This window comes from Armigeres subalbatus, chromosome 3 (assembly GCF_024139115.2).
Source record: "Armigeres subalbatus isolate Guangzhou_Male chromosome 3, GZ_Asu_2, whole genome shotgun sequence".
In the NCBI taxonomy this organism is placed as follows: domain Eukaryota; kingdom Metazoa; phylum Arthropoda; class Insecta; order Diptera; family Culicidae; genus Armigeres; species Armigeres subalbatus.
In genome coordinates this window covers 235,258,195-235,272,459 of record NC_085141.1, presented here as the reverse complement: position 1 = coordinate 235,272,459, position 14,265 = coordinate 235,258,195, and the positions used below count along the sequence as shown (strand labels likewise).

The window sequence follows — 14,265 nt, the reverse complement described above, 5'->3', positions numbered from 1 at the left end:
AAACTCACGTGAGTCATCGCCATCCGTCCGGAAATAACCAATTTTGACTGGAATCCAGCTTCGGACCCAGCAATTTATACTTACATGAGCACCATGGAAGTAAATTCAAGTGCTTTTAGGACGTGAATGGCCATTTTCTGCACAGATTGAAAACAGAAGGATGAGCGACGAACTGACGTAAATAAATAAATATTTATTAATTTTTTCGTGCGAGGTGAGCGCCAAAACTCACAGCAAAAAAAGTCTACACTTGACATAACACTTTCAAATAAATTTACCCGAAATGTGAGTAAACTACACTAGCGCCTCTGGCGGTGCTGGTCTCGTCAGCTCTTCTGGGTTGCATGAATTTTTAATCGGTTCTTCGGGACAATCACGTCCCGGTTATTAGTTCCTGACGAAACTACTCCACTAAGCCCCCCCAATTCACGCCATCTTCTTTTTTTTTTAGCTATTTAGCGGGTGATTCCATAGCACGTTTTATTTGTCGATTTTTATCATTCCAGGTCCTAAAAATTACTTTAAAAAATACCTGGCACGGATCGCCAATGTAATAACTCACTAAGCGTACTTTAATCCCGAAATGGCTTGTCTTGATCGGAGCTATCATTTGCCGTCGTATATGGAATCACCCGCCATTTGCCAGCGTCGGTCTTCTCCGAACACGACTTACCTCTGCGAACGCTTGAACCAACTGGATGAGCGATGAGGGTGCCGATGCAGGAAGTGCGCAGTTGACAGTGCTACCAACATTATACAACACAATGTTCAGCACAATGTGCATCTCACAAGTCGACATAGTGTTCGACCAAAGCGAGGGGAAGGAATATCAAGGAGGTGTGATAATGCACACCTCACAGATCCCTGGAAGGGAGTTCTCGAGTGTAGAAAGTAGAATCTTTAGCAGTTCCCTTAGAATAGTTTTAGGATTTCTTCCAGAATCTTTTGGATTTTTTTATTGGAATTGCCCTATAATCTCTTTTGTGGTTTCAAAAAACTTTGCAAGTGAATTTGCCGGATTCTTTCAGAAGTTGTTTCGAAGAAAATCTCCAGGAGGAAGGAAATCCAGAAGGAATAACTGTAAAAAAATGGAAAAAGCTTGATATAATATATTTAAGTACTATGACGGGTCTTCAGTCAGCTTTGCGAGCAAAAGCGTTCGATTATTCCCAGTTGCCGTCCGGAGATGGCGAGTTCTATTTCCGATTCGGTCAAGGATGTTTTCGAGTGGGCTCTCTGGGCATAGTGTATCCATTGTGCTTGTTACACAAAATACATACTCATGCAAAAGCGGCCATAGAAAAACTTTCAAATAATAATAACTAAGGAATTGGTAATAAAATCTAAGCTGAGCAGCTAGCCCAGTTCCTGTTGAAATGTAGAGCCATTGAAGAAGATGACTACTTTTAGCAACGCCCGGTGAGAACTCAATATGTTTATGAAGTAGCTACACCTAAAATAGAAACCACCGGTGGGGAGGTGGGGCACTATCCTAAAATAGCACTCGGGAAGGATCCCTATTATAAGAATAGCGATGAGGACTCCCGTGGAGGTGCTCTAATAGCCGAAATGTAGGCAGTTTACTGATAAAGTGCAATTTCGGCATTGGCTGACGAAATTGAATTTTACAATAGTTGAATGCATTGAATGAATTGTTAACAACAGTTGAATAGAATCTTAGAGAGTTTACTGATCGATTTTTACCAAAATCCTCAGAATCCGTTGAAAACGGCCGTTATTGGCTCATACGTCCTGACCTCTTTTCGTGACGGTCCCAAATTTGAAACTTTGGAATAACCCCCCCCCCCTCCCAATCTTACCGAAAAACATAATTCTACATCAAAATCCCATTTTAAAGTTGGTTGGTTGATAGTCGGATTCGCTACTAGGCCTATTCGGATCAAGAAAAAACGATCGCTGAAGTGAATCTATCGATGGTGCTGATACACTACTGGTCCTCGTATTCGAATCAAGAAAAAACTCAGATCTGGTTAAGGCTCAAGACTCCATCACAATGTTTTGAGAATTAATGACTGTATCGCTTGTTTGTAATAGTGAGGCAATTGGTACGGAAAAGTGCAGCAGCGATAGATAAATTTTGTTTACAACTGTGGTGGGTGGAAATGGGGTGTTAAAAATATGCCAGCTGATGCATAATGTTGCCAGACTTGACGAAATGTTTATTCTATATCATAACACATGTTCACGGTGTATCAAATATATGGGTATTTATCGGTTTAAAATTTGTTATTCATCACTTGGAATTTAACAGAAGCTTACATAACATGTTAAAATATTTATTTCTGGTATATTTGTTCAATCCGGCAAACAGCAATGATTTTTTCAAATAAACAAATCTGGCAACGGTGAAGAGATGATTATTTTCTCGTGTATGCACACCTTTGTTTGCGTGTTGGCTGGCGTATACATTGTATTGTTCGGATTGAATGAAGTTGCATCGCGTAGATTTTGTACTCACCATTTCACCTATTGCGCTAGTGAGTTTGAGTCTTCCGCATTTTATTGCGTTCACAATACGGTCGTCAAATTTGTCTCTCACTTCGATTTCTGGAAAGCAGTTTTCGACAGTTTTTGGACGCGAAGTGAATTAATTGGTAGTCAATATTGAAGAAAAATGTGAAACTCAGTTAGTGAATATGTTTTAGGAGTGATTAAATCAAGAAAACAGTGGGAAAAGATCAAGTGAAAAATCAAGTGCGTGTGTATGTGTTTGCTCCGAACGTTCGGAGTTAGTATGCGTTCGATAAAAATACGAATGCCGGCCCAGGAAAAAGGCAGTTTTCAGCGTTTTTCCTGCAATTCCTTAGTAATTGTTTATTTGGATAAGTGAAAAATTAATAAGGAAATGCCATGAATATATTATGATGGAGGTAAGTCGGCAAATACCCCCAAAATATTGAATTTAGTTCAAAACTTTATTAGTATTAGTGCGGATTCGAATAAAATCATCGTCATTATCTGATTGATTACGGTTTATAGAGCCTTAAGCTAGATTGATGGTTTGGAGTAGGGATCCTACATTCAGAGATATGCGAAAGCGGCCATCTTGAGCCAATCGAGCATTGAGAACTGTCAAAATCTGAGCCAAATGGACATCGTTATTGTTGCAGATCGAAAGGTATTGCGATTTTTGTGAAATATATTTTATGAAAAGTTTTATCGAATGAACAATTTGTTTTGCATTCGTAAGTAAAAGTAATCTAGTTGATGCCTTATATCGTGTTCATTCGTATTGCTCTTTAATTTTAGCGAAAATGCACTGCTGGAGGATAGACAAAATAATCAAAAAGTGTCTTCGAATGTAAAGTCATGTGCAAGCCTAAATATTTATCACTGCGGCAAGTGCTGGCAGCGTTTGTTTACGAAAGTAACAGCGTTGCTAAATCGTCTGGAAAAGTATTCGCACATCTCTTAATATAGGATCCCTAGTTTGGAGGAATTAATGGACTTAAGTGGGTCATCGGTTCAACTCTGGGAGTTTGTCTGTTGGTGGTTTGGAGGCAGTTCTGCACATAGTTGGGTCAATTAAATTCAACGATGAAGTTGGTTGGTTGGAATCGCCATCGGAAGCAGGATCAAGAAGGAAATTCAACTCAAGGGTAATCTGGATTTGATTATTTTTAGAGGAAAAATATGCAATGAACACTCTCCAATCAACTAATGCCCTAATAACAAGATTAACAAAGTTACCGGTTTCGACGTAACTTCATGTAATTTGGACTTCAATCGAGACTTCAAGGAGTTTTTATCAATAATATGAGCAAATTTATATCAAATCTACTTAAAGTCATACCACTGGTATCAGTTATTATTGCAAAAGGTTCCTTCGGTCTTTGATCAATTGGTTTATTATGGATGTATTTCTTGAAGGAATCTACATCGAAAAGCTGAATCGTTCCTGTGCTATTTATTCCTCATTGCTATTAAAGATCGGTGGCGTAATAGTGACCAACATTTGCATCAATGTGATCGACGCTTGATGGGTATCAAACTTGAAAATTTCCAAATAGCATTTTAATTGAATCCGATTCCGGAAGTCTTTAAGAAACTAGAATATTAGTCAAAGCTAAGATCAATCCGTATGACATGTTGATGTGGCAATAAAAAAAAATCTTTGCTCTAGATTACTCAACATTTCTCTACCATAGACCTTTAACGAACGCATAATCGGTTTAGTTTTTAAATTGTCCCTAATTTATACAAAATTTGTTAATGTTCTATTTGTTGTAAAATAATCAATGATTTTGGCGTCCTTGGCGGGGGCCAGCCTGGCCAACCGCACGCTACGGCGCTGTACATATATTGAGTGTTTATAATAAGTGAGAAATTGTTCTTTCCCTACTAATTATATCCCTGAACATATGCATGGATGCGACAAACCCACGCCAATAAATAACAATGAACAGAGGTGGCCCTCTCATGGAGTAAAATTTTCATTATACTAAACATGACCAAGTAATCACTTTTTAAAACTCAAAAATCATTATAAAACTTAAAACTTAAAAATATCGTAATACACACTATTTATAAGTAATTTATTTTGAACAAATATAATATGGTATTATGCGAGGTGTCTAGGATGTTTTCAGGAAAGAGACATTCGTTCGACTTCCTGGGGCCAGACTTGCCACACAAGATACATATTCATACAATAGAAAAGGGGCATAGAAAAGCTCTAATAACTGTTAAAATAGAGGAAGAACATTATATTGAAGGACATGACAGGTTTTAGTTAGGATGTGGAGGTTATAGAAGAAGAACAATATTTTTTGGTTTAATAAAACACTGATTTGACCCCACGAAAAACGACAAAAAAGTTAAGAAAAATCAGGTTGTATTTGAAAAGTTGTGAAATAATCTGAGAAATTGATAAAATCTATTCGCATAAAAAGCAACCCTCGTGTAGTGTTTTGTGTGTTCAGCAAGAACGCCACTAACCAGTTTTCAAGTGCATACCATGCAGAAGACCTTAGCATAGAATGCGTGACACGAAAGCATACCCCGTTCCATTTCGCTCACTTTCACTTCACATATACGATGCCTATAGGCATATATACAATGCACCTTTACGTTTCTATCAAACTTACTTTTGCTCTGTTTAGAGTGACGCTTCAAATCCATGCGGTGGAATAGCATACAACACATGCGACGTGCGCTTATACGATCAGTGCAATAAATTAATGTTGGTAGGTATAGCGAATGGCATAAAGCATAGAGCTATGGATGGTAACAAAATCCAGATTACGTTACTGGGCATGTGCGTCTTGCGCACCGCACATTTCCATCCACCCTTAACAATCATGCGAGGGTTGATTTTTCCTAACCCCTGTCTGGACGCCTGCTCGGTACCGCAAGTCAGTCGTGAACAGTGCACCGGCGTTGATGGCGCATGTTCTCTGCTCGCAAGCGTGAACTTTACCTTTGTCCCTGTACTGAAAAACCAGTGTAGATGGGATAGGAGCAAAACTTTATCGATTTTTCATAGTGAATTGGATTCTATTGCGCTGTGTAGTAGACTAGTTACAAGCGGAAATAAAATTGAACTGTATTTATCGTCGAATAGTGCAGAGTGACCATAGAACGTATGTTTGAATACAGTAGAGATGAATACACGCCCTAAACGTACTAATTGGGATAAAAACTCTTTCAACATGTGGGTATCTACTAATAAAGTATTGATTGGTTCTGTGGGTGGTCCAAAGAAACCACATTGCCGTAATCCAAATTTTGACTTCGAAGAAACCAAGTTACTAATTTCACTATGGGGTGATCCTAAAGTTCAAAAAACACTGTTAACGTCACACAAAAAGCACCCAGTGATTGCAAAGTTGTCTGAAAAAATGCGTGAATATGGATACAATCGATCACCAGAAGAGATCAATACAAGGATCAAGAATGTAAAGTGTTGTTACAATCGTATTAAAAAGGATCTTGAATCTGGTATCGTTACATCGTGGAAGCATTTCCAGTCAATGGACGAAATTATGACACGTCCGATTTTCGGTAACAATCATAAATCACCCAGTGCTGATGCTGGTCCACCGAATGATGAAATTACTTCGTCTGATCAGGTGCAAGTGAAACTTGAAATGAGTGTCGATGATGACAAGGAAATAAGAACTGATGAGTTACTCAAAAATGCAGAGCAAGTTGAGCTAAAAGAACCTAACTTATTGATACCGAAAGACGAACCAATGGACGAAGATAATGATGACGATCCAAACGATCCAGACTTTGAAAATGATGGAGATGATGAGGAGGATAGTATGAGCGATGATAGCGACGAATCAGACTTCGACATAGACGAGTAAGTACAATTGAAATCATAATTTTATTACTCAATTTGAACTGATGGAAAAGCCAGCTCCTCTTCGTGTTGCTATCGTCAAAACACGTAGTAGTATTGGGAAGCATGAAGCTTCGCAATGCACATGCGCGGAGATTGCAGTCTGTGTTCATGCACTTGTGTACTTCATGAATTTAATTCTTAAGTCCTTGCAGTGAACTGCTACACCTCTCTTGCATATGCGCAAATCATGTTTCATTTGTTGTTTATGATTCATCCGTATACCGGCAAAACATACCCCAAGCAACAGGTGTTATTCATTCTACCTAAACATGTGATTTGTTTCATTTTAGTGAACGCAGAAAAGCACGTTTGCGTAGACGAACATCGCGTAAACCAGCAAAAGCGAATAATCATCCATATAAAACAACAACTGCACCGCCGACTTCATCTGCCGCTACTCCAATAGTGACATGCGCCCCGTCCACCACTGTACCAATGACCACAATCCCATCGCCAAGTAAACCTCCTGGCACTATCAAAATAATTAACTATACTGGAAACTCTGGCATCAATATTTCAACAATTGTTCCAAATCCAAATATCTTGGCCAAGCCAGCAGGACAGAATGTAACTATTGTTCCGGGTGGTCCTCCTACCACAACCGCAAACACACCAGGCAAAATATCTCTTGTACCAACCAATTTCCTTCTAAAACCACAAGCTCCAAAAATCAACTTCAATTCGCCGATTCAACTCTACACTAAACCAACTGTATCAATCGCAAACTGCATGCCCAATGTTTCTGTTGTACCGTCGTCTTCGGCTTCCATGCAACCAATGAAACTACTTTTTGTGAACACTGCTGGCAGCCAGAAGCAGCAAATCATAACTCCTTCTAAGCACATCTACACAACCACTCCGACACCAATGGTCAAAACAACCCCCGCCACCCAAATTGCGATCCAACCAAAGCCGGTCATAACGGCAGCAACGAGTCTGATGGCCATTCCCCAAAAGAAGCCTGATCCTCCACCGCCAATCACGCTAGCGCCAACAGCTCCAAAACAGGGAGGAATCAAAGCTTTGCTTGGCCAGTTGGTATCGATTCAACGGGAAAATTTGGCCCTATCACGCAGCAGAGTAGATGTGGAGAAGGAACGATTTAATAATGAGAAGCAGATTGTTTGCTCGCTTGTGGAAGCATTAAACGACTTGAACAATATGCTGCAGGGATTTAGCAGCACGGTGAACATCGGCGATGAATTTGGTTGTGGCACACCAACGCCAGCAGCCGCGAATGAGTCTGATGTTGTTGATTCTCGGATGAATGACATCAGCCAGGAAATGTTGCCTGTGAGTGGACTCATACCTGTAATTGACACCATCAAAGCTGAAGTGATAAGTGATTCCGACTGAAGGAACAACAGCGTTCCATGAAGACACGAAATACTCTAGTCAATGATCTTATAATTTATTAATTACAAATATCAAAAGCGATGCTCAAACAGTACTCTTATGTAGCTGCACAGAGTGGCACGATTCAAAGCTATTTAATAAAGATTACAGTTCATACGTTTAACAACAGTAAACACCATTGGAAAAAGCCATATATATATAATGGTAGTTATTTCGATGACGATACCAATAATTATTATACAGTCGACTTTCTACATCTCGATATTCTATTTCTCGATGTCTCTCCCTATGTCGAGGGTTTCCTCAGTCCCTTAAATCTACGTACATTTTGGCTTTCTATATCTCGATATCCTCCATATCACTAAATCTCTCTAGCTCGATGTGTTCTGATCATATTTTGATCTGTATTCTCTCTCCTTATGTCGATATATTCATATTTCTAAGCTGCTAGAAAAAAAGTGATGACATTTGTTTTGTTGTCGTTTTTCATAGCAACGAGCTTTTTATAGAGCATAAGCAATCGATGACGAAGTCAGTTTGCGGGCGCTGGCCACAATTTACCTGAGCCTGGAAACGACAAACTACAGTCTCGTCCAAGACGCTGAGAATGCCAAAGAAGCTTGGGACAAGCTACGGAACGTTTTTCAGGATAACGGTCTGACCAGGAAAATCGGGTTGCTAAGCAAGCTAACCTCAATTCGTTTGGACGAATGCGGCAGCGTGGAATCGTACGTGGATGAACTGATGTCCTCTGCACATAAGCTTGCAGGGGTCGGCTTCAAGGTCAACGACTCATGGCTTGATGCGTTGTTGCTGATGGGACTTCCGGAGTACTATGAACCCATGATTATGGGACTCGAGGCATCGGGCACTGCATTAACATCGGATGCAGTGAAGGCAAAAATTTTACAGGACGTGAAGTTGTCGAGTGCTCCTAAAAATACCATTGGAGAAGGTGCGCTGTATTCAAACCCAAAATCCAAACGGCGTACACGGTTGGAACGCTTTACCCATTGATGGGTAAAAAAGTATACATTTTTTGGTAACATACACTCAGGAAAATCGACACATACTTTATGGCAAAAATCCATGTATTTTGAAATATGCATATCATGCGTCGACATATACTTAATTTCATACAAGTTCACACATGGATACTATGACCCACATGGATAGTATGTGTGAACACTCATGTAATGCATGCGGGCGCATGGAATATATGTGTCGAAATTATGGAATCCATTTCGCTACCCCCATTGCAAAAATCCATGTGTGAACTCATGAATATAATGCGGAGATTTTTGTCAGTGTAACGAACTGTCAAAAAAGGGGTAATTTTTTATACTGATCAATGGGTGAAAAAATACCCATTTTAACAACCTGCATGGAAGAGGAAAAATGGGTGAAAAAGTAGTTGTAAATAATTTCAAAAGTCTTGCAGGCAGGAACCATCACGATTTTCATTTAATATATCAAAACGTAACGTAAGTATTTGATTTATATATATTGAATGCAAATTTCGGCAATCTACACTTATTTCGTATCAGGCCTGGTATCAGGTTTTCGACTAGATGAAGATTCGAACGCTCTTCTTCATTATTTTCAATACATGACGAAGCAAGATGGAGAAAAAATTAGGTGTTTATTGTTTCATTTGCATTTAACAGTGGTTGATATTAATATTAACAATGCATTTACTTTCTTCAACAGGTGGAATAAAATATGAAATCAAAACCTTATAACCGAGCTTATAATCTGGAAAGCCGGGACCCTGTGGGCTCCCGGACCATCATCATCCGCAGCCGGTACTCTGGTGCTTTTGGTGCTCACGCGAAAGAGGCTGATATTATTGCCGATTTCACCAATTTGAAGAGTTATGTGTAGATTGTGATCTGCCCGCTTCTTTTTCTCACACGCACTCTCATTTCGGGTTGATCGATTTTTGTTACTGAAATTTACCCAATTATAACCCATTACTCGTTAGTCACATGTAAGCGTGTACACTAAATCGATTCCCGCCATGATTTGGGATCGTTCAAAAATTACGTCCATCGTTTTTCGGCATTTTCAACCCCCCTCCCCCCCCCCATGTCACAAACTGTAACAAATTATTATACCCCCCCCCCTCCCCCTTTATGTACACTCAGCAAACTGGACTATCGAAATTCATAACTGGCGCCTTATGAATCTTCGACCGATTATTCCACCAGCAGTGCTTTTTATACGCAGTTACCTTCCCGAGTATTCAAGCGTCAATGGGCGTGTGGTCTGCATACCGGCCTCCCAACCCCGACGCCCATGGTTTGAATCCAGTCTGCCGAATTTCACTTTTTTTTAAATGAAAATCATCATTCATAAGGCAACATATTGAAATTCATACCGATTCCTTGTGGCAAATTTTCATAAGGCGTTTGATTGAAAATCATACGTCCATTTTCCTCAGTGTACGTCCATATGGAGAAATGTTTATTTTTTAATTTCATTTTATTTCGCATCGTTAATGAACATAACAATTAAATTACGTGACGTATTGATTCCTTAGTTGTCATCAGCCCAAGGGACAGAGAAATGTTCCTCCATTGACATAATTGGCAATGCTTCATCCAAGTATTCAACATCTTCCATGAAATCGTTCTCATCAGTCAAATCTAGTTCATCTATATCGAGCCACTCTATTTCCATTTCCTGGTGTTCATCATGTTTGGGAGTTTTCCTTTCCTTTAGACGACGAATATTTCGATGGACAGCTTGATGCTTCTTCAGCAGAACAGCAGAAGCGCAATCAAGGGGTGAGACGCTGAGCACAATGTTCCAGGCACACACATCCATGCTTTTATTCACAAGTGTGGCACTCGGTATGGCACACTGCGGCACAATTTTGACAATTGAATGAGTATAATAAAATATACTGGCAGCCTTGCCCAATCTTGTTTTGATTTGTTTTCAAATACGAGGGTCAGCGTAGGGTAATTCAACCAATAATAAACAATCATTATTAATACGGCAAATGAAAGCTTTGTACATTTACATCTAGCAAATTATGGCTAATAAAATCAAGACGAAGCGAATTACACAGAATATGAGAATCCATCAGGGATTCCTGGAAGGTTATACGGATTATATAATTTTATTATAAAGCTCAAATAAACCATCAGCTTTGTGCATAGTTGAAAAACACCCTTCTGATATTGTACTAACATCACAGGATTTGGAAAATGCATGAGATCAGCCAGAGCGGCGAGATTTAAACATATTATTTATATGTATATTCCAGTATTAGATTTTCGAAGGAGCAGATACTCACAATTGTCGAATTTAGTGTTGATTGTGAACAAACTATACTGATAACCTAATTTGGCTGTTTCAATTCTTGAATAAATCTATATACGAAAATTAGTCGATCATTAAAGTTCAATTTTCGTCAAAAGCAGAAGCACGACTGCATACAAAAAGAAAAATAAACTTAGTAAATTGCCGTTCACTGCATCTTAATGAAATTAAAAAATAATGTTTGCTGCTATTTTAATTGGACGCCTGCCCGGATAAAAATTTACAGTTCCTTGTATGGTATGATCCATTGGAATTCAATTGGTTGTATGGTAAATAATACAATCTATTGTACACTGAAAACATTATACACGATCATGTTATTGGGATTACACGTGAATTTTCACTAGTTGTGAAGCATAACGAAATAACGTGTAATTCCAGTCCCTAATGTCAAAAGTCAAAACGTTTAATACATTTGAACTAAATAAAGAATGAAAAGGAAAAACACGTTAATTTCTTATGCCTGCTTTTGTGGTCAAAATGGGTTCAGTAGATTTTTCTATTCGCTCCAATATTTTTGAATTGGTCATTAATGAAACACTTGTACAGAATTAACTAGTGGAAACAATTATTATATTTATTATCATAAAAACGATGCGAATAAAGATTCAATTGATTGGCTGGGCATAAAGTACACCATGTATGCTGTTTATATCTGGGTATATGAAATGCGGCACCGTGCTGGCGAATGAATAACCGCTCACAAACCTGTAAATTTGATCATGTTATTATGTGTTCAGGAAATAAAACAGATTTTTTACTCACCTTCTTAGTGAAAATATGTTTTGTTTAGGTGGTTTTTCGTTTACGCACATTTAACATTGATTTACTAACTGAAAAACGAATGTTGTTCGAGAGCACAACAAAATTTTCCTCATACCACTCTGCAAAAGGTTCAGTAAGACTGGACTAGAAAACGATGTTTAAAACACGTTAGATTTGACAGTATTGGCAAGTGGTGACGATTCAATTTTATTTCTGATGAGTTTGATGTGGATCGTTAGTGCAAACGATAAACGAAGAAACACGTTAGATGCACGTGAAAAAAGACATTGAAATTAACGGGAATCACTAGTGAAAATGACGAGTGATGATACACGTTAGATCCGAGGGAAAAAGAACATTGCATAAGCGTGTAGATTATTCTCAGTGTACTTTTATTGTAGATTTTTCACGGTTGTAAAAATCCTTTATTGTACTTACTTTAAAAGTACAATACATTTAAATGTGACCGATACATTCTATAATATTTTAGTTGTTCGCTTATGTTTTATATTGCTCATCCAAAAATTAAACAAATTATAAAAGTATTCCATCTCGGTGATCAGATAATCCGTTTTAAAGAAAATAAAAATATAATTTTAGAATATTTCATTGATTCATTATGTTAATGGAATAACAATTGAAAACAATAAAATAACAATAACTTTCATTATTACATGAAAATTCTACCGATTTTCAAATATATGTTTTAATTGCAGGTCTTGAAATATTCATGTTCTGATCAATTTAAATTTAAAAATTCAAAGGAACAAAATCTTTCACTTTTAATTTTATTTGGAGAATGACTGGATTTAGATGAGCGTGATTAGTGTGATTAGTGAGAAGACGAAGTAAACGAAGTGTTTATAATCGTCTATCCGGTACAAAGTTAGAACGCTTTTTATATCGAAGTTGGATTTTTCTCCAGATACAGATCCAGATCCTGATACAGATTTTCTCCCAACTTCGGAAGTAGTGCGCTGGATTCGCCTAAAGATGCGCTAAACAACACATCAATTAGTTTGACAGATGAAATTTCGGAAGAAAGTTCGGTTCGGAAGTCCCGACTTCCGAATTCTAAGTTGATGCTACGCCGACAATACTGATTCTGCGAGCAAGCAACGGCCGATCATTTCCCGCTGTACCGTGAGTATCTATCAAGGTATCTATATTAGTGTTATCATCATGATACCGGATCATTTTGATGTGGGATAAATCTTTCAACACGTAAAGAAAAAAACTTATAAATTAAAACCTTATAAGCAACAACCAGCAACAACCTATTCGAAAATATCAATACACTAATTCATTATGCCATCTGATGAATGATCCCATACCAAAAAGCACTAACAATAATAAGTTAATGAAAAGTATAAGTTTTGGAATGTATGTGCCTAGTAACATTATTGTTTTTTACGTGAAAGACCTTCAGGAAGGGGTCCCTTGATTTACACCGCCGAAGCAGTTCGCAGATTTTTTATTAACATGTATCCTTGTTCCTTTTCAGAAATTGAATTAATGATAAAACACTGCTGCATGCCACCATCACTGATGATTCAATATCGTTCGGCGACTAACATCGGGATCACCAACGGGATACAATAAAAAATTAAACAGGTAACTTTTGTTTTTCTTCTCGGCTTATACTTTTTGTAAGAAACCTGACATGATCTTATAATTTACGTCTTTCACAGGAAAAAAATGCGAGCAGCATTAGTTACAGCGGCTCCAGTGAGTATAGCCGGTTGCATCATTGGCGACTGAAATCTACGTTTATGAATCCCGGTCTGAATAGCAGTTAACGCACTTAACAATACCACTAATAATTTTAATTTTAATTCGAACACAAATTGAACTAAAATCAAATTGAAATTAAATTAAAGCTGAATTGAATTTAATTAAAACTGAAGTAGAATTATCTTAAACATATATTAAAATGAAACAAAATTTAAATTTACTGATTACAAATAAAATTTAAAACTAAATTGAAATAGTACCAATAAAATAAATTGTACAGCTTGAGCTTGATTGACTGCTCGTAGTTGCTACTCCATTATGACCACATCAGCTGTTCTTGCACAGGGAACCAACAGATGTTTGCTTGGAACTAGCACACACTCACAAAAAACTCCGCATTATATTCATGAGTTTACACATGGATTTTTGCAATGGGGGTTGCCAAATGCATTCCATATTTTTGACACATATATTTCATGCGCCCGCATGAATTACATGAGCGTTCATACATACTATCTATGTGGGTCATCGAATCCATGTGTGAATTTGTATGCAATTTGGTATGTGCCGACACATGATATGCATATTTCAAAATACATGGATTTTTGCCATAAAGTATGTGTCGATTTTCCTGAGTGCACATCTTCAATGTACAAGTACTGGTGATCTCATTTGTTAGGTCATACTGGCGTCTGCCACGTCAGAATGCA

General features: G+C 37.9%; 1 protein-coding gene across 1 annotated transcript; it reads left to right on the top strand.

The window, feature by feature from the left end:
* Nucleotides 1-5,404: 5,404 nt before the first annotated feature.
* Nucleotides 5,405-7,901, top strand: LOC134226871 (histone-lysine N-methyltransferase SETD1B-like). Its single transcript, XM_062707924.1, has 2 exons — nt 5,405-6,328; nt 6,661-7,901. Exons 1-2 carry the CDS (start codon nt 5,625-5,627, stop codon nt 7,724-7,726), a joined length of 1,770 nt encoding a protein of 589 aa, XP_062563908.1. The 5' UTR covers nt 5,405-5,624; the 3' UTR covers nt 7,727-7,901.
* The last annotated feature ends 6,364 nt before the right edge of the window (nt 7,902-14,265 follow it).